Genomic DNA, 23,353 nt, shown 5'->3' on the forward strand with positions numbered 1-23,353 from the left:
TGTTTTGCTTTTAACGTACACATATAAACCATTAGTGCCTTATCTCCTTCTCTGATGATATACCAACATCACTGTGAGGGCATTTTATTCCCTTGGTTGGGCTGTGTTGGGAGCTTTGTTGCTCTTATAATGACAGTATTTTGCAGTTTGTAAGAATTCAAACACCATCATTATGGGTTCTGCCTATGAGTAAAACAGCCCGTCGTGTTATGATTGTCATAGAAACTGTTTTATAAACTGCACACTGGCTTTATTTGTGCGACCCCCTGCCATCAGAACCACCACCACTCCCAGTCCCCCACAGAGTTTGACTCTAAAAGCTGTGAATATGTACCTTTTTATCGGGATGTACTAATGGAATATAGAAGCGCTGGCTGCATTTGAACTGTTTTTTATAATGTTTTTGCAAATTAAAGCTTATAAACACACCTCAGGTGCTTTTCAATATGAGACATATAGTTTGGCATAATTCTATTATTCTACTTTTTTTTTGAATTGTACTTTAGTGTGGTGGCTAAAGGGAAAATCAATCTTGTATTATACCTGTAATTCTGGACAGCTTAATCAGAATTTGTAACACAAACAACACTCTCTCAAATATAGAAGCTCACCAAAAAAAAAAGCAAGAGAAAAAACAGAAAATGAGGCAGCGAAGCAGTGAAAACAACAGAGAAGGAATACATCAAACATTGCCTGTTTGCAGTTGTTCATTGTCTTGTGTTTTGCACATTCCCAGCTGTCCCCATGAAAAAACAAACATTAGCATCATAAAGCAATGCTTGACACATACGTTTTCTGTTTCTCTTTGGCAATGATGGTCAACAATTCTCGAGCAAACACTGTGGCTCTGCTAATTGTTTTTATGCCGTAAGGAATAGATTAGGACCGACTGGTGACAGACTGTAGGCGGACGATGCTAGCCTGGATCCAGCTCCATGGAGCACTCGTTTTTGTTTTCACCCACATTAGTCACATGGGTAAGGAATACATTTGAGTGAGAACACAAATGGGGATTCATGAAGCTAAGCCAGGCTTGTAGATTGTTCATGTTGAAATTCACAATGTTTTTATACATGTGTGAACTAATTATTTCGTAGCAGAGCTACTTCTGGCCCACAAATCCTTGAAAAATCTAGTTAGTGTAACATGGCAGTATTAGAAAAAGTGAGCCTCCATTCACTTAATAAAGTGACACTTGAAAGCCCGATAGAATAGTGCTTTGACTTTCTTATTTCTAACTTTAGGAGAGTTGTTCATGAATATAAATCAAGATTTAACTATAAAACACTTGGGAAGAAATATATGAAAATCCATTTTAAAACCTTGTGGTAAGCAGATGTTGTTTTGAAGACTTTGTTTGTGAACTGCACTGTACTGTGGATGACGATTATTAAAGATGCAATAAGAGAATAGAGAATGGGATGCAGAAGAGAACGTTACGCGCAGACAGACTGAGCGCACAAACATGTGCACACATTCTCTTGTCCTCACACACACACACACACACACACACACACACACACAAACATCACTCGGAATGATGCGTTTGAAGGGCTTAATAGTGGAGATTATCATGACACACACACAAACACACACACATAATGTGTGGGCCCACATTATGGGCCTGCTCCTCAGGAGTTGGCCCTTCTGTGACATTTGTAAAGGGCAGGAGGAGCATCACTCACACACACACACACACACACAGCTTTGACCTCCACACCATCAGGTGTCAGCATGGCCCCCCCATTCAGAAGCTCAATACTCAGATTAACATCAGGAACCAGGATTAACTTGCCCCTGCAGGGTTTGGACAGCACACACTCGTTTCACCTGGCTGTCCTATAGTGCTCGGGTGCCACCCACGCAACCAAAAAGCACACTAACACATACATGAACCTGGTGGTAGCACGCACAGATGCATGCGCACACGCATGGATAGGTCAAGAATTATTGTTAAGCATTCACTGATGAAGGTTGACTTCAGGGAATGAATATAGTCATCGAAGGTCCTCACAAGTGTAGTAATATATGTGTGTGTGTGTGTGTGTGTGTGTGTGTTTCAGATGAAAACAGTGGTAAAGGGAAGGAGAGCCTTTAACCCTTGCTATATATTCATGAAAATCCCCCTACTCCGGTTACATAAACAGCAGAATAATGCATTAATGCTGTTCGTCATCTCACATTCACAAGGCTGTAAGACTCATTCTGGGAAAATATTTCTGCTACAAAGTACAGAATAGTTGAAAAACTGCCTCGGCAACAAAACTCTGCCCCATCCTTGAGTGTCTGTGCTGTCTTACATAACGATGCCTCACCAGCCACCTCGCAGCAAGTGAGCTTGTTCAAAATCCTTAAGAGGCGTCTCTTCCTTCGTTGAAATTGTCAGATTTAGCGAAGGATTGCCTGGCTTGACCAGAGCACTTCTCACCAGTCAGTCAAAATCAGATCATTGATTTCCTTGATGCAAGGTTTGGAGAAAGGGCACGCTAAAAAAGTGTCTGAACAAAGCCACATTCTGCTGGCCTGGTTTAGAGCGTGACAGCATGTCAGACCTCTACGTCTCCTCTATTAGAGATGCTTTGTCCCATGATCTTCTCTATTCATATTTAACTCGGAAATCTGGATGCCTCTGCAGCCACCGTGTGCTTTTCATTCTGAAAGGTTAGCAGATGAGCTACAGCCCTGAGACTGGGGTCAATACAGCAGATTTGGCTGTTTTTATCTTCTCTGTCTGTCTGAGAGGCTGCAGCCCCTCTGGTTCGATGAGTCACTCACCAGGCTGCAGCAGAAAATAATGCTGTTCTACTGCCACCTTGTGGTTACTGTTTTTATGAGATTTGAGTTTGATTCCAAGATCATCCTCCTTCTTACCACATCTCATCTCATTACAGTAAAACAGCATTTGGATCTAACACTTTTTTCAAAGGTAAAATGTTTGCTACCACAAGGCGCCACTGAAAAGTAAGTTGTTAATAATTACTGATTATACTAATTATATGAATATGAAAATGTGTTCACAAAATGAGCACACACATAGCACATTAAATCTACTTTAATGCTAATAATGAATATCAGCAACCTAGAATTACTGTTTTACCTAAAATCAAGCTGATCTGAATATTGTAATGAAGTGTGCACCATGTGGCCAAAAGTATGTGGACACATACCTCTGTGTGCTTTTGGTCTGGGGCTGTTCATGGTTTGAGCTTTGGTTCCAGTTAAGGGAAATCTTTATTTTAGTCAATAGTGTGCTTCCAATTTTGTGGCAACAGTTTGGGGAAGGCTCCTTCCTGTTTCAACATGAAACACACAGCTAGGTCCATAAAGAAAGGATGTTCAGAGTTTACTGACTCAAGAGCTTGACTGGTCTGCGCAGGGCCCTGACTCCAACCCCATCCAAAACACCTTTGAGATGAAGTGGCTGTGGCTGACCACTGACTGTGAGCCAGGCCTTATCACCCACCATCACTGGCTGACTTCACTAATTCTCTTGTGGCTGAATGGGAGAAAATCTCTGCAGCCGGGTTCCAAAATCTTCCCAGAAGAGTGAAGACTATTATAGCAGCAGATAGATTATATGTTCAACAATCAAATATGGGTGTAATGTGTCCACGTACTTTGGCCCGATAGTGTATTTTATGGCATTGCACAACCTGGAAGCCTAACCAGGGACAGGGGATGCTGCAAATTAGCTTCGGCTAGATATACTACATACTATGCTATATATATACTGTATGCATTTCTTTTTCCTATATAACAATATTTATTTATAGTGTCCCTGTTAAATAAAATAACAAATAAATGAATATCTCATTGTCCTTGCTTATATTTTCTTCACTAGTGGCCTTTTTGCTTCCCCCAAGAAAAGGCTGTAAAACACAGTCTCTATCCATGACATTACATACACCTACACACAATGTACAGTACAATACACTGAGCTCCGATGTGCAGTATCTGCCTCTTCTTTCTTTGGTTTTAGGTCCAACAGCAGTTCAACCCAGACACCTGAGAATACAGCACAGACAAATGTGAGAACGAGACAGAGAGACAGAAAAAGAAAAAACGAGTGAGAAACTGTGTCCGTGTGTGTGTGTGTGTGTGTGTGTGTCCGTGGGCTTTCTGGTGTGTACATGAGGTACTTGCAATTCAGAAGCTGTGACATCGAACTGTCAGTGAAGCCCAGAAGTGCTGACAGGTAGTACACACACACACACACATACATATATGCACACACACACACACACACGCTTTCTCATACTGTTGTAATTGAAAGCTGTCACTTTGAGATTTTCTCCTCCACGGGGATTTGCACTGGTTGGCAGCGGCTCCAGGATTTCACTCGTCTCTTCTCTTTGATATTATTCCTCACCTCTAGATTACAGTGCTGACTCTCTCTCTCTCTCTGTTACTGTAGTATATAATACCCGAACTCCCTCTCATCCCTGTCTTGTAAACGCACACAGACCTGCTAATAAATGACCGTCTCTCTCTCTATTTTAGCTGTGAAAAGCAACAAAACACTGAACTAGATAAATAAAGAGAACGTGGTGCTAAAATGAATCTGATTCAGTCTCCAGCTCAGTTCACTCCATAGAGACAGCCTCGGTTTAATTGGTCGGTTATACCTTGACTTGCCCAGGCTGTTTGTGGCTTGAAAGAGACTGCAGTTGAAGTAATGGTGAGTTCGAGCCATCTGAAGCAGAATAATTTATGTTATGTCACTTTGTAAGTCTTGCTATTCTGTGTGTCTAAATCTTCTCCCTCTCTCTTCCACTCTCTCCATGGTATGTCCAAACAGTGTAATTCAGTCATTATGGATCAGTCCCTAAATTAGGTCAGCACATGTTTAATCATTCATGTGGGCTCACTTCTTTGACTGGCCTGCTGAATCATTAATTATGAGTTTTTGGAGACACTGATTTGTCCTATGATCCGCATGATCATCTGAAAGTTGGATGAACTGATGCCTGTTTTTATTTTCTGTTCTCCACCTGCACACAGAGTTTGCTGCAATGTCTTTTTGTCTGGGGACTGAGCGTCATTTCAACCTAAGACTTGTGTCGACTTAATATCAACAACTCAGGCTTTTGGCAAAGAAACAGATAGAGGACACAAGATAAGATATGTGTAGACGAGAAATGTCCAACTAATGTACATAAATATGCACTTAAGCAACTATTCAAATTTTCATATCCCTATGGAGTAGCTAATAATACACTTTATATGCCACAGTGTGCTGTGCAGTGTATAAAAAAACCCTCTGGCAGGGCTTTTAAGAGAGAATACAATACACATCAAAAACTAAATCCGACAAAGTAATCAGAGAGCTGTTGCACCCTGCTTACTTTACATGCTAACGTCCTTATAACAAATGCATGAGGGATAACCAGACAGCATACAGTTTAGCCCAAAGAAACCAGTTCAGTGAGCATGTACAGTATCTGTGTGTGTGGTGTATGAATGGATAAATTACTGTCAGTGCTTTTCATAATTTTTTGTTTGATTTATGTTGTTATTTCACTCATTACTTCATAGACAGGGTGCTGTGTTCATACAGACCTGGTGAGATCTGTAAGTTAGTCATGTTATTTCCACAATGATTGTAATGAATGTATTTGTAAAAGCATCCTTCAGATTTCTCCAAAGGTCCTGAAAATCATTTCCTCAATCAGCTTTTTACTATAAATGAACACATTGTTGTGGTTAGTAACATGTGAATCAGAATCTGATTGGGTTGAATCTGGCGGGTTGTTTGGTCACTGTCGAGCAAATTCGTTCAAACCACACACACACACACAGATGAAGCAGACTAGCTGTGTTTTTGAGTGTTACACTCAATAAAATGTTACAGGGAAATAGATGTGAAGTGTTTGGGGGCAGCCTACCAAACGTGACTCAGCAATACTATGAAACAAAGGTTCAATGCACCTCAACTCCCACAGCAATTGAATTCACAAAGAAAACACTCTTACTGTATGTTCAAGCTAATCACACCAGAAAAAAAGAAAGCTGTGAAATGCTTCTTTATGTTAATATCTAAGGAGCTTTCAGATTGAAACAAGTTACTGCATAATTCTTGAATAAAATGAGGGAGCATCTTTTATGTTAAATCCTGTGCCAATTAATCCATGCGTGAAAGCTTATGCGTGTGCAGGAAATGAGAACTAATTTTGGGGAAAATGCCCTCTGTTCCCGTCTTACACTTTCAGCTGAACGCCACCGTCCAGCTCTGCTCTGTATCTTATATTCCACGCTCTGCTGCTCCCGGGTGCTTAGCTCTCTATTTGCTTTGGTGACTTGGTCATACTGCGGCCTTATCTCACCTCTTCTCTCTCATCAATATACCCAGTGGTGGTGTTGCCTTCCCTCTTCAGTCAGCAAAGTCCGGCTTCAGTTGGATAAGCTGATGTACTCTCATAACAACCGTCTCCGTAGTGAGGACGTTATGGCCTTTTCAAACTTTCACCAGCTCCAGCCTCCCATATAGCACATTTGAATGCAGTGAGTAGTGACAAGTGAAGCTAAATCATATTTATTGATCAGTATGCTGAGTAGATTATAGCCTCAGCCATGGCCAAAGTTGCACTATAGGCACATAATAATAGTTAGTTCCTTTAGGGAGTGGAATTTTTCTTTGAAAGGATGCCAGAGGACAGCGCTAAGCTTAGAAGTGCTGTAAGGGCCTCACATCTAAACTCCTGTAGGGTTTGCCTCTATACATTTATCCCTAGAAAACTGCAAAGCCACAGCGTTCGTTCTAACACAGTGAATGACAGAGTTTTCATCACTGTGATCTGTAACTTTACACACAATCAAACTGCAAATGTCACTTTTATACTTTAAGTGAGCAAACGCAGATCTTTTATTGCACTCAGGTTTTGATTCACTTTAGATGTAACAGTTGAAACAATAAATAAACTTTAACATGAATTTGAAACTTGCACTTGTTTGTGAAGTTGTCTCACCTGTTTGTTGTGGTATGTAGGGACTATTACTGAACAGGCAGCATGGAAGCAGTGCACTGGTGGCATACATCTGAGAAAACCTGATGAATGTGGCAATGAACATTGTCCCGTTCTGTCTCAATTTGCCCCTTTTTTTGTTGTTTCTGATAGTATGGCTGTCACATGTTTTCCTCTCTAATGTCCCTGCACTGAAAATGTCATTCATGCTGATCTGTTTATTGTCAACTTGAGAGTCAGAATAGAGAGCCTCTCCGTACTTACCCTTTTAAAACCCTTCATGTGCAGTTCAGATGGCTCTTTAGTCACAGCAGACAATTTCTCTAGACTAAAAATTTGCCACTTTTAGTCAGCCAGACCTGCCTTTTTAGGAGGTACAAAATTGAGTTGAATCCCATTACCCTTGGAAGCCAGAGATGATTCACAGTAATTGACTGAAATAATTAACTTTTCAATATGACCTGCAGGAACTAAGGGAAAACGACAGAAATGTGCGTGTGTCAAGCAGTAGCATAAACAAACCACTAAGTGGCGCCATTGTGATATTTAGATAAGCAGAGAAAAGCAGTATTTGTCAGGGTTACTTTCAAATGAATGGACAAGAAGTGTGCTAATCAGAGGTGCAGTGATGAAAAAACTATACCCAGCAGTACTACTGAGAAGATTCATTCTGAATGACTTCTCTAAACAATATATTTAAAGAATAAGATTCAGTTATCTTGTATTTCCTTTATCTTAAGTTTTTATTAATATTTTAATATTCTGAATGAGATATCCTTGCAATGAATGCCGACGCAATTTGGATTGTAAATTATGTGTTTTGTTAAAATCTACCTCCTCATTTATAGTATCTTGTTTCTTCAGTGGTTCTTATCATTAAATGTCATTCAATCTCATCATACATATATTATCTTATCTATTAATGTCTAATAATATGTGTTTCAATAATTGTTTTTATTTATTACAATGAGAGTATAATATAATCTGTGTACCTCTTGTTGTCTTTTTTTCTGTTGAATCGTGAATTGTCATACGTGATGACGTTGTCCAAGGATTAGTTGTCGATTTCCGACAAATCGAACAAGAGCGGAAGTGAAGCATGAGGAAAAAAACAGATATTTTGTGTATGAAGTTAGTTAGCTTACGTTAACTTATATTACAAGTTAAAGCGGTGATTTGCTGAAGAAAGCATTCTCTATTTGATATCGTCCGAAATTAGATAGTCCTCCTGGACTAAATCGTCACTTTCACTGAGAAGAGGAACAAAGTGAAAGAGGTAATGTTCACTAACGATTCGGCAAGCTAACTAACGCTAACTAACAAACCTAAGTGTCACACTGGGTCGTTATGTCTGCGTACTTATGCTGTTATCCAAATATCCAAAGTAGACAGCAACGTTTCATGAAGTAGATAACGTGAGCCATGGCTATTTTGTGGGTTTACATTATCACAATAAAGCAACAACGTCCGGCTACTTTCGAACAATGCCGACTAACTAGTTACTTGTAGCCCGGCTGGCAAACGAACTAGCTAACGTTGATGTTAATGCTAATTTACTTGTTACATTTTGGGGTCTCGGTACCTGATGCCAGTTTAACTTGGTGCAAGAGCGCTGATCATTCGTGTTGATGCAATATTTACTCGACTTTTCAGTCCAGCTGCTGTTTGCTGGGGTCAGTTACAAATGCTCTCGAGTGGTACAAAAGGAGATTTTAATTTCAAATTGTTTTATACTGGTTCCTGTCAAGGTTGGATTACCAAACTGGCTAAGCAGCCAACTACCCCGGAGCCCCTGACCCCTAGGGCCCCAAAAGGCCTAGGTTCATTGTCAGTCGATCCAGTCTTGTAGATGAGACTTTGGCAAATACATACCTTTACTATTTTAGTTCACATTAATGCATATTCCTAAACAATGTGTCTTAAGTCAAATTACCTAAAACTGGCACACTGAAATTCTAGGGCCAAGTACTGTGACACAGCATAGAAGTACTGGTTCTTCTCAGACTGTGCAGAAATAATGACGCTCCCATGTGTAGTCTGCTCTGTGCACTGTACTCGATGGGAACTTGAAGGCAACAGAGAACATATACAATGCACGCAGGGTGGAGAGTATCAATAGGGTCTCAGCAGCACAGTTTTACAGCAGAGCCCCCAAACGGGTCATTAGATTAGATTGTTTTCAATCTCCTCACTGCATGATGGAAAGTATTTATATGAAATGTCTGTCTTAACAGCTAGGCTCTGTTTGTAGAGAGGCAGCCATCTCTTACGGATTATTTAAAAAGTTAACAAATCACACCAACACAGACAACTCGGACCAAAGGGAGCTTTTTGAATTTTTTATTTTATTGAAATTGTTGCTGTTTTTGATATATTTTGTGCCCTGTCAGCCAGGATGGATCCAGCTCTACTGAGGGAAAGGGAGCTGTTCAAGAAAAGAGCTCTGTCCACTCCAGCTGTAGAGAAGAGACAGGCTGCCTCAGACTCTGGATCACACAAGAAGAAGAAGCCCAAATTTGACAAGGAGAGCTCCTCGGGGTCCAAACACAGCGCTGGTAAGTGAAGAAGACATTTTAAAAGTGATATTTCTGACATGTTTGTCTGTTACAGTGAATGGCGTCGTCTTGGTGTTGTAAGTGGGTTGTGTAGGGGTGGAAGCCATAGTACAACTGACATACAGTATCATTGTAACTAATGACTCAGGTGCCCTTCACCACTGTATTTGTAAATATCAGTAGGGATGCACCAATTAACATTTTTAGAGCTGATACACATTGTCTTCTAACATCATTACAGTGGCCAAGCATATACCAGTCCTTAATGGTCATATGCTAACAGCAAACATAAGAGTTCCTTTATAAGCCACCACTTTTGACTTGTAGCATGTTCTTTTTGAAATCATAGTAGTAGCTCCTCCAAAATAACTCATGTCTCTATTGTCAGTTTTATCCCTCTGACCTTCTAAATTCTGGATAAGTCTTCCTCCCCTCATTTCCTCTCTAAATTATTAGAGAACAGCTTGAAACATATGATTATGTATTACAAAACAGTTCTTTTGGTTTGAAAGTTTTGCAGTTTTGTATTAGAATTAGATTTTAAGCTATGGGGCCTTGTTGCGTGGCATCTCATGCAATTTTGCAATCTCTAAAACAGCACACTGCAATAGGAGTTCAGAATATACTGTACAGTCTTACACTTAGGCTACTCTTACTTGTCATGGATTGGCACCTACCAAACCCAAATGAGTCAGCGCAGTAATCACAAATCAGTCAGTTGTTTGTAGTCATTGAAACGTGGTTGTGCGGTTGAGCGTGGATAGACAGAAGTGGCACCTCCAGTAGTTTTGTAGCAGTTCCTCAGCTGAAGCGGTTCTGTTTCTGGATAAACCATTGACTTTTAGAACATCCATCAGCTTCTGTAAGTCTTGGCACCTTTTTTCCTTTTCTCCAGCCACGGCCACAGCAGCTGTAGGCCAAGCTTTTCCGGGAAAGTGCAACATTTGTGAGATCTTTTGGCTAGTTGGAAAGTTGGCCAGGAAAACTACTTGAATGTTTATAGTAGTAAGGGAGAGGCAGCTATATAAGGTTCCCTCATCGGCCCTAACTTCTCTTGAAACCACTACTCTCATTCTGAGCTTATGTCGTGTGAGCTAGGTTCATCATTCTCATGCTCCAGTTCTGCTTTTAAATGATCTGATTCATAAATGGCTAATCATGAGTAGCCTGAGGTACATCTCCATTTCCAGAGCTATTGTCATCGAAACCCTCCAATGTCAAAGAAAATGCTTGCTCTGCAGTATACCTGACACCCTGGTGCTGCACTATCATGCTACTGTGACAGTAAGCTAGTATAAACAGACTTATTCAACATTGTGTCTGTATTTATTCATTGTAACAGTGAGACAACAGCGCTATCATGAGGCCAAACGGACAAACACAACATTACTTGCCATCACTTGCATCCAATATACAGTGAAAAAATGTAACCCTTGCATACCTCGGGTCTCGAGCAATCCTATAACCTTTTTCGAGAAAAACATAAAAAAAAATTTTTTTTGACAATATTGTTAAAACAAATAGATTGAAGATTACCAGCTCCTTCACCACCCATCTCTACCCTGGATCACCTTTATATGTCTGTACTTTTAGCAGAAAACACTCTGGTACATAATTCAGTGACAATTTATTAGGCATTTTGTGGTAAGGCATATGAAATCATACATTGTGCTCAATATGACATGATAAATTACATCACTGTGCAGCAATCAAGTGTCACTTGTCATGAGATAATGTTGCAATACTAAACATGTTGACAACACCGGCATACAATTTACTAAGGAACAGAGAAACACAGGCTTTATCCAAAGCAATGATGCTGTCCAGCCTCGCTTGATCACTTATTTGTTGTTCATCAGGTTCCGTTGGGAAACTAGGATATTCAAGTCCTTTTAGATTTGGACATTGTTTTCTGTCTGAGTACAACATTTTACCATGTCTCATAGAAGCTCATTTGCATACAGCAGGTCACAAGTACGTGCAGCACTCACAGGGCAGGTGTCGTTGAACAAGAATACTTTTTTAACTAGCTGACTTGGATCTGATTTGGATTTTCTTTTATGTTAACGTGTTTTTCCAGCCACACTGTTAGTACTATTTTTAGTACTATTATTACTAGACTACTTGGGTGCTCTGTCTTTCTTCTGGTAGTATTTCTGGTGTAAAACATAGCCTTGAGTGTCTTCCCTGTGTGTTGAGTGGTGGTGAATGTAGATGTGTGAAGATTCTGTCCTAACTGAAATGAAATTAGGCTCCCTCCAAATCTGTGACAAACTGCACCCCTCCTTTATTACTTTGCTCTGTTACCTTGTCTCTTCTCTCTGCATCCTCTTAACTGTGAGCAATTGAACCACTATTGGGCAGGTTTAGAAGTTCTTCGGGGGGGTCATCGGGGTCAACGCTGTAGTACTGCCCAGTTCAGCAATGAAACCCGAATTCCCACTCTTCCTGATCTCCATCCTTGCCACTATACCACCTCAGTGTGGGATTCTGGCTCCTTGCAAATGCTGGTCATGAGCTTGCTGCAGCTTCCTGGCCCCTCCTCCTGTAGCTGCTGATGTGTCTTCCCTTTGGCACAGCACCCACAGTCCAGTAGCTCATAGAGCACGGCCAAGGCAGCCAGAGACAGGACAGTGAGGATGAAGAGCAGAAGGATGATGAAGCAGGCCACATTCCAGCCATCATGGAAAGGGTAGACCTCCTGGACTTGCAAGGAGATGCGGGGGAGAGGGGCTGCCTCTGTCTGCCATAGGAGATTATTTGGGCGTATAGTGGTGGTGATGTTGGCCATGATTTCTGGTTTGAAAGCAGCAAAAGAACAGAGAGAAAGACAGATTGTTAATGTTTGTGACAGCGTTTGGTTCTGTGTTTCACTGCGAGGCGGTGGCAGCAGTAGGGAGAGTAAATTAGAGAGCGATGGTTGTAAAATACTTGTTTCCATGGTTGGAGAAAGATTGAAAAATAGTAGTCGAAGAATCGCTCTTTAGGGCATATTATTTACAATTCTCTGACTTCTGAATGTTATATAATATGTTTTATCTGACGTACTGGGCTCTGTGGTGCCAGGATTCTAAAATAATAATTCAAATTAAAAACAAAACAAAAAGAATAATCTCTACAGATCATGTCCCTGAATTTCATTTTCCCTTCCACACAGTGCTGTTTGTCAACGATGTAGTCTCAGTAGAGAACACAGACAGGATGGGAAAGCCATTTCCTCTCCTAAAACCATCAGGGCTTCTCTTAGGTAATTTGCTGTAATGTAATTATGATAGTTCTACATCATTATCAGCTATAGAGGGTATCATGTTGTAAAATGAGAAATTGAAATGCCATACAGAAAGAATTTTTAGTTAAATGAGAAGACTGTGTTATTAGAGCAAAAGGTTATATTGCAAAAGAGCATAAACCCCACTGAGGCCATCTGCTCGGAACAAAAATAGACTTAAAAGCCTGGTAGAAAAGGATAGCTGCACAGTGATGGACGCTTGGTTTGCAACTCTTCAGCCATCACACCTGACAGAAAAATGTAATCGATAGTAATGAAGTAAAAAGATGTTCAGTGATGTTCAATGTGCACATTGCCTGCAACATGTGTCTCTCTTCAGCTTTCCTTTCACATTTTCAGCCAAAGCCTACCATCTTAAATCCTCAGGGAACAGCGTGCCAGTATCTGCCCACACACACACACACTCACGCACGCATTCACACGTGTGCACATACATGCCCTAAACACACATATGCACACACATACACAGACATTTTATATCGCATACTGAGACCAAGGAATCTGACCCAGATTACTTGAGTGAACCTCAGAAATGTGTTGAGGAAGAGGGGCATAAGTGCTTCTCTGTACACTTGACTAAACCTTTGAGTTTACTTTTTTTGTGTGTATTTCCTCTGACATTTTATAACTGGGCTTACTGTGTGTAAAAACACATGCTTTCATGTATGTAGGACAGATTTGAGGCATATTACTATGACCTGTATGTGTGAGAGTGTATTTTAGTGCAGAAAAAGGTGAATACTCTTTGTATGATTGTAACTTTGTTTCCGTGTCACCTGACGCTGTAATGCGATAGAACCCGTTGTTGTAGTGGCTTCAGTTGCCTGAGTTCTAGTCTTGCACTGGTGCCCAAACTCAGCATAATACTGTATGCTGTGTCTTCAATAATGTGGGGAAAGGCAACTATAGATTGCAGCTTTTTGTGTATGTATTTTTTGTTTGTTTTATCTGCCTCTCATGCAGTTAAAGTTACCTTTTCTTCCAACATATAGTATCCTGAAAAATGCATGTTACCAGGTCTATTTTTGTGGGGGTTATTTCCTTTTAAAGAAGCTGTTATGGTGCATTTATTTTCCAGTAACAATGTACAGTTAGCTAGCAACTAGCATTTTTCACCTTTCCTGCATGCTGACAAAATACTTGATGGTATGATTCATACCAGGTTAGGTCAGGCAGGAAAATAATAATGCCTATTAAGGGGTCACACATAGTTAGCTACATTTACTGTTAGCTGGTAATTGGTTTACGGGAGCAGACTGACGCATATCTGTTGACAGTGTGCACAGAATGTGGTGAGTGTTTTGTGGTATTTTCTTCTCAGTTGATGCAACTTAACTTGCTGGTCCCTCTTCAGTATCCTCTTATCGCAGACCCAGCTCATAATATAAACTTCATTTCAACTCATTGCCATGACAACAACCATTTTTACTCATTTGTTTCGCATGATATTGCCCCCCCCCCCCTCCTTTCTCCTTTCTTTTGTCAGCAGTCACACACAGATTGGCTCCCTACAGCATCTGTTATCTTGCCCTAAATGAGCCCCACCCCATCCAGGCTCTTAAAGGTGTTGCAGGACCATATATATTGCTCTCAGGCTACACAGCAGCTGCCTCTCACTAAACACACACACACTTACACACTCCTAATGCCCCTGGCTGGCTCCTCACAGCTGTCAGTCTCTCATTGATTTGTCTGGAGAGCTGCAGTTTGCACCAAGTCATGCATCTCCACAAACATACAAGATGCACAGACATATACAGACATAGAAACACACACACACACACAGAGTTTCTGATGCGTGGTATTCAAGCTGTTAGACTGCAGACAGGCAGATCCATGTTTATTTAATCCATTGCGTGTTTGCTCAGTCTTGGCCTAAATATTACAATTGCCATCTACAGATCTTAGCTTGGTTGTTGTTATAGTATAAATTACATTTTTACATACATGATTGCTAGACATGGTTGTGCAATTTTAGGTTTCTCTAATGCAGAAGGAATTGGCTTCATAAATAGACCTGCTGCCTTTTTAAAAATGTATGATTTACCCTATAAATGCGGGATTACTCACAAAAAAGCTCTTGTAGTCATAGCTACACAGTAAGCCAAAGAACAGCCTACAAGCTGTAGCTTGAATTCATGCTGTGGACTGTTGTGATCTGTTGATGTCAAACACGCACAGATTATTCTGATGATGCTACTCCGAAAAAAATATGCAGACTCACCTGTGTGTCTGGCTCAGTCTTTAGAAGATGCAAGTCAACAGATGCACTCTCCTCTTCTTGGTGCTCCACCTATCACTCTGTCTTCCACTCTCTCCCTCCTCCGTGTTCACTCCTCGACCTGTTTTCCTCCTCAGCGCTCTCATGCACTTTCAGCCGTCGCTCGTGCACTCCCTCCCCCCGCCACTCCTTGCAGCTCTTCATGTCTCAGCTGAACGGCACGGGCTTCTCTCCATCATTGGCTCTTTTCTTTTAGCCCTGCCTCTGCACCATTCGTTAGCCGGCCTGTCACAATCCCAGTGTCCTGCCCACAGCGCAGCTCACAGCAACAGAAGCTCCCGCCCACACCGTGAATCATTCATGAATCAGTGTCTGTTTTCAGCTTTTGATTGGCGAGTCCAGACCTCAGACAGTCTCCAGGGGGAGCAGCATTATTGGACTCCAACAGAGAGTAGGACCAGCTGGCCGGACTTCAGATCATTCTTATCCGATTACTCTCATAGTATCTCCTGCAGTGTTTTTAGGATCTTTTTTGTTAAATGAAAGCATAAGGCTGGTGATATTGTATATTTTTCTTACTGTCAACAAATCCCATGAAAAGACCAAAACTAACAATAAATTGATCCAACTAACAAGTTCTGGCTGTGTAGCCAAAGCCTGATGTATATTTCCTCTGAGCCATGTGTACAATTTATTCCAGTAAAGTTTGCTTCAAACTACACTGCCCCACTCATTTTGCCTTTTTTTAAAAAATGAAAGTATATATTTTCTGACCCATCTGAGTTACATCTTCAGTCGGAACAAATGGGCTCGAGTGCCACAGAGAGGCCAAAGAGGTCGGAAAATATTGAGAGATGAACTTGTTGGTTTTGGTCTTTTCATGGAATTTGCTGATGAAAAGAAAAATGTAGAATATTACTTGCAATTAGAATTTCAGACTGATTAAATAAATAAAATAATGCAATTTGGTTTTTGTCTTGTGATGGTTTGGACACGCTGGTGTGCACATCATGTCTATTGATTTTAAGCAGTTTTATCAAAAAGCTTTTCACAAAAACCTGTGGCTTCTGTCTGTCCATGTAGTCCACTGGTGTCTGCCTTTACAATAAAACGTGTGACATTTAAATATGTTTTTTAATGTAAACTGTTCTTTCTCTTTTTCTCCACAGAGTCTAGTAATGGCAACTTTAACATCAAGACGAGCTCCGGGTACAAGTTTGGGTGCCTAGCCAAGATAGTCAATTACATGAAGGTAAACCTCTGAAGACATTTTGTTCTCTAACAATTTAATGTTCTTCTCTGCAAATGAGCACTGTTTTACATACAAGTGTATTTCAGTCTCGTTGTTTTTGTTCCTCTCCAAGTTGATTTAAGCTGTCACAACAGCATCCATTTAATTGCTAGATTTTGAGCTTGTCGTCATCTCCATCAAAGCTCATTAAAAGCTTGACTTTTTGCCTGTTGTGTCAGCCCAGTGAGTCAGTTGCGTCCGCTGCGTAACATTTGGTCCCCAGTCTTTCTTTTGGTATGTTAACAGCTTGTTTATCATGCTGTGGCTCTGCAAAGAGGCAGCCAAGCCCTGTCACACTAGCTGTCTGACTCATCCCTCGCCGCAGAACTCACACTCAAGTTGACAGATTTTCTTTTAATGTGTGCATTTTTAGTGCCATCTGTTGAATACACAGGGTTTTAAAACGTCTAAGATACCCTGACAGTTGGATGTAAGGCACAAAATCACTGTAGACATTTGGCTAAAAACCTGTCAACAGTGTGGAGCTAAGAATTGCTTACATTTAAAATAAGCGCTAAGGAAGATTTGATACTTTGTTGACTCTGTATGTGTGTTTTCTTTATGTGTTTTTCTGTCTTTAACCGTCAGACAAGGCATCAGAATGGCGATACACACTTCTTGACCCTAGAGGAGATTCTGGATGAGACCAAACTTCTTGACATCAGCATGAAACAGAAACAGTGGCTCATGACTGAGGTGTGTTTGTGTTTAAGTGTTATACTACTTATTATTTAGAATCAGGAGTACATTTGTCCTTGTCTTGCACCATTTCACTGACATGTTTTACAGCTGAAATCCCCACATATTTTCCCTCAAAGTCATCTGTAGGCTGATGTGAGCCGATGGCAACAATTCTTCTCTAACAAGCTGAGGGATGATGCTGATAACACACATCATACAACATTCAACCTTGTTGAAGATACTCTTGTTGATTGTAGAAAACTACATGAGGTGAAGAAAAACTTGGAGCTACTTTAGCTGAAAATCGGTGTAAAGTGTGCATGTTTCGGAAGGTGAACACAGTATATCTCCTCTTTATTTTTAAGATGAAAGGCACAAAAAATGGCATTACGGTTTATTCACATACTATTTACATCATAAAGTTGTTTAAATACATATATGCACATCTCCTAGCTGGTCAATTAATTAACTAGAGACTTTAAACCTGACATCTACTCCTTCACTTTCTACCAATCTCAGGCCTTGGTCAACAACCCGAAAATTGACGTCCGGGATGGGACGTATGGCTTCAAGCCCAAGTACAACCTGAAGGACAAGAAGGCCTTACTGAGGCTGCTGGACAAACACGACCAGCTGGGCCTGGGAGGAGTGCTGCTGGACGACGTCGAGGAGGGGCTGCCCAACTCAGCCAAGGCCATCAAGGTGACCCATAAAAAATATAATATATGCTAAAGCACATGTATGTCATATTGAACATTATGTTGATTAATGAAAGGGACATGCACTTCTGTCTCACACCCTTGATGAGCCAACGCCGATGACCAAACATTAAGGACATTAGCAGAGACATGAGCTCTCATGTGTTCACAGGCTTTGGGGGATCAGATCATCTTTGTGACAAGACCAGATAAGAAGAAGATCCTGTTCTACAATGATAAGCACTGCCAGTTTGTGGTAGATGAAGGTGAGCATAAGTCAGCTTTGTCAGTCAACTGGGATACAGCTTGCTCTTTCTCTCTGTCGGCTGTCTTTCTGTCTGTTACTGGCTCCCTGCATTTAAAACATTTGGCTGCTGTAGGCTTTGATAATTAATTTTGTCATATAAAAATACAAACACCAAACACACACACACACGCGCGAATTGAGGTGTTACTACATCGTGTAAACTTGTATTGCTTACCTCTGTTCTCCTTGATTGATCAAGCTTCAATAAATGTTTCTGCGCAAAACACCCATGTCTCCTAAAACGTCTTCACTCTCGAGTTAACCAGCTCTCCAGATTTCCATCACAAAAATCATATAATAAATAAATAATCAGCTGTTTGATCAGTGTGTTTCTGTCTCAAAAATGTTGTCTTTCAATTGCAGAATTCCAGAAACTGTGGAGGAGCGTCCCAGTTGATTCCATGGATGAAGAGAAGATTGACGAGTACTTGAAGAAACAAGGCATCTCCTCAATGCAAGAAACCGGACCAAAGAAAGTGGTCAGTGTCCCCTGGTCTCTCATCTGCTTGATTTTCATTCTAACTTCCCAAATACGTTAAATATACCTGCTCTGATTTATTTCACTAGAAATACTTTATTAATCAAGCATCGTAATCAGTGCTCATTGTGTTTCTGTGCTCCCTGCAGTTACCAGTTCAAAAGAGGAAGAAGCAAGGTGGGCAGAGGAAGAGACACTTCAAGACCCACAACAACCATTTGGCAGGCGTCCTGGAGGACTATTCAGATGGCGTTCCTGTTAAGAAGTGAAATCCATTCCCTCACTGCTTCGTGCCGTCAGAGGAGTGATGTAGAATCTGTAAATCAGAAATGGCTGCAGACCCCGGCCGTCGTGGCCGTCTGTTATGTCAAACAAACTAGCTTCTATTCATTTCTTTGCACTCCTCTGTGATCAGTGGTCTTGTATTACATGGAGTGAATAGCAAATGTGTTGTGGAATCCTTTTTTAGTTTGTTTATTGATCAGTGATAACTGAGGGACAGTAGAGGAAGAGTACTGAGACCAGTAAGGACACTGAATGCCCTTACCAAAACCACCATCCTTGAGGGGGGGGCGCTGCAACCTTCCTGGCAAAATTTAAATGAGGTTGAAGTGTGTAAATATTTTTTTTCTTCACTTTATTTAGTCTATCACACATGTGTGGAAGGTTTTATTTGACAGGGCAGCCTTCCATCATTTTAATAGGAATTGCAGAAGACAGGCTTGTGTTGTGCAGTGCATCACATTTAGGTACCTCATCCAGCATGAAACATCTTGGACATTACTTCTTGTGGAATTTCAAAATGTTTAAATTCTGTCACTTTGCAGCACCACAGCATAGTGGTTTCATAACACTTTCTGAACTTATTTTAATAAATTACACTGTTACAGGATACTGCCTCATTGCTTAATTTACATGCGCTGCAGTGACAACAATTAGTTTAGTAGGTTGCAACATTTAGGTGTGAGAATGTTTCATTTAGTGTTGGGTTTTTCTCTCGATTTTCAAAATGTGCTTATACACTGAAAACATTCTACTAATTCCTATGTATTCTTACTGCACTATTAATAACCTAGTGATGAAATTACCGGTAACCACTGTTATCATAAATCAGTATGTGATGCACACCATCAGCATTTTTGAGGTTATTTAATTAATCATAGAAAAAGATACATCAGCACAGCAGGATAAAGATGAAATGCTTAATCAGCTGTTGCGGGTAGAGTAGAAAATATTTATCAGTAAGTGAGAGAGTACTGATTAGGCTAGTTACATATATAATTATGTACATTCATGCTTCCCTTCAACAAGAAGATTCTATTTAAATAAGGGTTTGCTAGCCACTTACAATTCAACTTATAAAGTTAGCTAGCATTGTGGCCTGCTTTAATGGTTTTCTTCAAATGGTGGTAGTTTGGCAAAATCTTCATCAGAAAGTCGAGCTGAAGAGTCTGGGGCTGTAAAGATAACAAAACTAGCATGAGGACATAAGTGATGTTTTTTAAGTGATGCTTTTAAACTCCGACATTGGCCATGTTTGAAAATCTTGCACTTCTACTAAAAAACCAGAGTAGACCTGCAATACCAAGATTTACAGCACTTTCCAGAACAGGTTGAGTAGACTATGGGGAAAAAAATACTCAATGGAAATGAAAAACTGCAATTCTGTACAACAAATTATGATCCCGTTTGTTAAACCTATGGTACCCAGAATCCCACTGTTCTTCCTTACAAGCAGCGTTATTGCATACTATTTTTAAGTTAGTGGAGAGCCGTAAAAACGTAAGTCCTGTCATGTTCGAGCTTTATGCCTGTATGTACTATGTAGTTCAGTGTCCTTTTGCACTCTTAATATTTATATATGTAGGAGCTTTCAGACATGACAAACATCGCTGATAAGGTCAAGGAAATGTGTCAAAGACAGGCAAGATCTGCGATTATATAAACATGACCAAAATGTGTAACCAAACCAGGGTTTTACCATTATGCACAGTATGTACCTCCTCACAGTCATGTGAGAGATTTTTATTAAGATAGACATTGACACAATCTGCTGTTGCGTGTTTTTGGCATTAGCATTGCTGTACTGCTCACCCCTTGGCCTTTATGTAGCAATTTGCTTAAAACACATTACATACAATCTAAAATGTATCTAAATCAGTTTGACAAAAGAAGCTAAATATAACTCAAAAGTCAACAGATTTTTAGTAGAACAGGTCTGCTATGGAAATCAGCCAGCATAAAGTCCATGTTGCTGTGCAGTATTATGTTCATCAGTATGCTAATGAGTCAGTTTTTGACGCTTGTAAGAAATTTACTGCCAAGAACTCTTAAATGGACATTGCTTGTCTATACAGATGCCACATAAAAGAAGTGGATGCACTGGCGCTAAAGCCTGTACAATTACAATGCAATGTACAAAAACACCACCACAAACAACAGCCTCCAGTTACCATAGAGTTAAATCAACACCTCTCTGACAGTCTAAACAACCCTAACCCTGCATTTTAATGGTCCACCTGTAAGCAAATGTTATAGAATGCTTTGGTTTTGACAATGCAAAGCTCATCACAAGCCTGGTGTACCTGTTCACACGTTCAATGTGTTCATCCATACCTGTGGTCTCTCCGTCTGAACCCGCCTCATACATCCAGAGCCGTAGATGACCGTGTTCTCAGGTATGACTTCACAGGTGTTGACCTGACAGAAGGCTCCAATGATACAGCCACTGGTGAGGATCACATTCCTACCAACGTCAGCTAGACAACAAAATAGAGGATATTTGACACAGTAAGTGACTTTATTCATCTGAATGCTCCATCCATCTCTGCAGATGTGGATTGCTCACGCATGAATACACACTGAAAACCAAAAAAAACCCCCACAAACATCCCACCTTTAGATTCAATCACATTGTTGTCTCCAATTTTCAGGGCTTGTGATACTGTTAGTTGCCAGCTAAGGAAAAACTGATTTTTGATAGTTAACATTCATTACATTGTTATTATATGAAATAATTTTACTTTTAAGACCGGTCAGGCAAGTCAAAAGGATACCACAGCCAACTTCAAATACATTGTTCATGCCAATGGTCATAGTTTTCGGTTCCACCTCAGAATCTGGCGTGATGTTCTCTGGGTAACTGTGGGGTAGAACAAACAAGCTTGTAATTATTATGATGCAGGTAAGGATGGTTTCAAAACAAAGACAGTCCATATGAAAATATTACCCAGAGTAGGTAACAGTGATGTACACGTTATACATTTAAAAAAAAAAAAAAAGGTACAATAAATCTTCAATTACCCATTAATGATCAAAGCTTGCTCCTCGATCAAATTGCCTTCTCCAATCACGATGGGGCCTGCCTCTGCAATGATACGAGCTTTTGGGTGGACTACTGTCCTGGGGCCTGAGGAAAGAGAGTTTAAAAGCTAACCTGATCGTTAAATCAGACGCAGAAGTAAACCTATAAAACTAGTTGAGAGTCTGATCCGATTTAAGGTAAAGTAAAAATGCAAGTTTTGTCAAGTCAGCATTAACAGTTACTACCTGCAAGTGACCCAAAGCGACAATCTTACCTATGGTGACATCTCCCCTGATTTCACTTTCAACACAAACTACGGCTCCGGCAGCTATTTTGACACTGCAAAAAAGTAACAGTAACAGAGGACATGAGAGAAAAAAAGAGAAAGAAAATGTTAGCTAACGTTGCTAGCTAACCACTCGCATAGCCGTCTTAACTAACTACACGGTTACTTCATTGTGGCTATTTAGTCATAATTTTGTTAATCAAGAACTTTTAGCATACCGGTTAAACGCTACTAACGGGGTAAAATTAGTATTACCTTTTTTGAGCATTTTGTTTATCTGCCATTGTGATAGATGAAGTCCGAGGGGAGGCGCCGCTGATTCACTCGATTATCGATTTGGAGTCCTTGCTATCACAGTGTATGCGCATGCGTCATTCGATATAATGAGAATAATATGGCTTTGGTGACTCTAGCATGGTGATTATCTGGTTTAAAGGTTGAAATTGAGAACAGTTCAGCTCATTTAAAACACTTCTATATTTTGTATATATATACATATATATATGTGTATATATATATATGTATATATATATATATATATATATATATATATATATATATATATATATATATACATATATGTATGAGGAAGAGACACTTTCAAACACAGATGTGAACTAATGAATTTAGCTCTATCGGTTGGTTGAAAGTATATACGTTACCATAACAACACACAGTGTAGCCATATGCATGACCTTAGCACTCTATACATTAGTGATTTGGTTCCATTATAGCTTTTATTCAGCAGCGGGGTGTATCTTAAGTGTTTTGTCTGTCTGGAAATATAAAAATATAAAATGGCGAAAAACCAATGGGCAGTTAAATCAAACATGTCCACAGACTACTCCGGCCATTGTCGGTATGGACATATACCGGTATATGTGACGGTATGGAAATATTGGATTTAAACGTTGGTTTTGCTCAGGGCAAACATTTTGTATTCCTGGACAGATAGACGACATCGGTTGGAACAAGAAAATACATTTAAAGATACAACCTGCTGCTAAATAACTGGTAAAAAAAACAAAACGTTTTGACTTTTCCCCGCGATGTGACCGACGTGTGGTTAAACATACGGAGTTATGAGGTCATGACTGAGGCCAACGATACCATAGCAACAGAGTGTGTAGACACCTGCAGACAGGTTTTACTCATATAGGTTGGCGTAAGTGCCACGATCAAAATAAAATGGCTATTTACAACAGCATATATTGTTGGTATAGTATAGTAGGTTAACGTTTGTCACACAAACATCAGGCACACCAGGTCAGACTGTTATTT

At 40.2% G+C, this 23,353-nt stretch overlaps 3 protein-coding genes across 4 annotated transcripts; 1 reads left to right on the forward strand and 2 right to left on the reverse strand.

The window, feature by feature from the left end:
* Positions 1-8,066: 8,066 nt before the first annotated feature.
* gtf2e2 (general transcription factor IIE, polypeptide 2, beta) lies at positions 8,067-19,374 on the forward strand. Of its 2 annotated transcripts, none has more exons than XM_070919769.1 (8): positions 8,067-8,238; positions 9,353-9,517; positions 16,197-16,279; positions 16,907-17,014; positions 17,519-17,701; positions 17,870-17,963; positions 18,368-18,483; positions 18,632-19,374. In XM_070919769.1, the coding sequence occupies exons 2-8, from the start codon at positions 9,358-9,360 to the stop codon at positions 18,749-18,751; spliced, it is 864 nt and encodes a 287-aa protein (XP_070775870.1). In that variant the 5' UTR covers positions 8,067-8,238; positions 9,353-9,357; the 3' UTR covers positions 18,752-19,374. The 2 variants fall into 2 exon arrangements, with proteins under 2 accessions (XP_070775870.1, XP_070775879.1); XM_070919778.1 differs by having other exon boundaries at positions 9,357-9,517.
* Positions 11,783-12,308, reverse strand: smim18 (small integral membrane protein 18). The gene has a single exon (XM_070919800.1). It carries the CDS (start codon positions 12,306-12,308, stop codon positions 11,985-11,987), a length of 324 nt encoding a protein of 107 aa, XP_070775901.1. The 3' UTR covers positions 11,783-11,984.
* Positions 19,375-19,616: 242 nt separating the features above from the next.
* Positions 19,617-22,391, reverse strand: LOC139297216 (dynactin subunit 6-like). The gene is made up of 7 exons (XM_070919789.1): positions 22,328-22,391; positions 22,061-22,125; positions 21,786-21,891; positions 21,539-21,624; positions 21,379-21,426; positions 21,099-21,241; positions 19,617-19,939 (listed from the first exon to the last, which is right to left on the reverse strand). The coding sequence occupies exons 1-7, from the start codon at positions 22,354-22,356 to the stop codon at positions 19,847-19,849; spliced, it is 570 nt and encodes a 189-aa protein (XP_070775890.1). The 5' UTR covers positions 22,357-22,391; the 3' UTR covers positions 19,617-19,846.
* Positions 22,392-23,353: the final 962 nt, after the last annotated feature.

Source organism: Enoplosus armatus, chromosome 2 (genome assembly GCF_043641665.1).
Source record: "Enoplosus armatus isolate fEnoArm2 chromosome 2, fEnoArm2.hap1, whole genome shotgun sequence".
Classification (NCBI taxonomy): domain Eukaryota; kingdom Metazoa; phylum Chordata; class Actinopteri; order Centrarchiformes; family Enoplosidae; genus Enoplosus; species Enoplosus armatus.

Bases quoted from the DNA above. Each gene is read 5' to 3' on its own strand.
- gtf2e2 (XM_070919769.1), top strand. From the start codon at position 9,358: ATGGATCCAGCTCTACTGAGGGAAAGGGAGCTGTTCAAGAAAAGAGCT. The intron at 9,518-16,196 runs GTAAGTGAAGAA...TTTTCTCCACAG, and splicing joins GGGGTCCAAACACAGCGCTG to AGTCTAGTAATGGCAACTTT. The intron at 18,484-18,631 runs GTCAGTGTCCCC...TGCTCCCTGCAG, and splicing joins AAACCGGACCAAAGAAAGTG to TTACCAGTTCAAAAGAGGAA.
- smim18 (XM_070919800.1), bottom strand. From the start codon at position 12,308: ATGGCCAACATCACCACCACTATACGCCCAAATAATCTCCTATGGCAG.
- LOC139297216 (XM_070919789.1), bottom strand. From the start codon at position 22,356: ATGGCAGATAAACAAAATGCTCAAAAAAG. The intron at 21,892-22,060 runs GTAAGATTGTCG...CTCTTTCCTCAG, and splicing joins CAGGGGAGATGTCACCATAG to GCCCCAGGACAGTAGTCCAC. The intron at 21,242-21,378 runs GTGGGATGTTTG...TTTGTTGTCTAG, and splicing joins CAATGTGATTGAATCTAAAG to CTGACGTTGGTAGGAATGTG.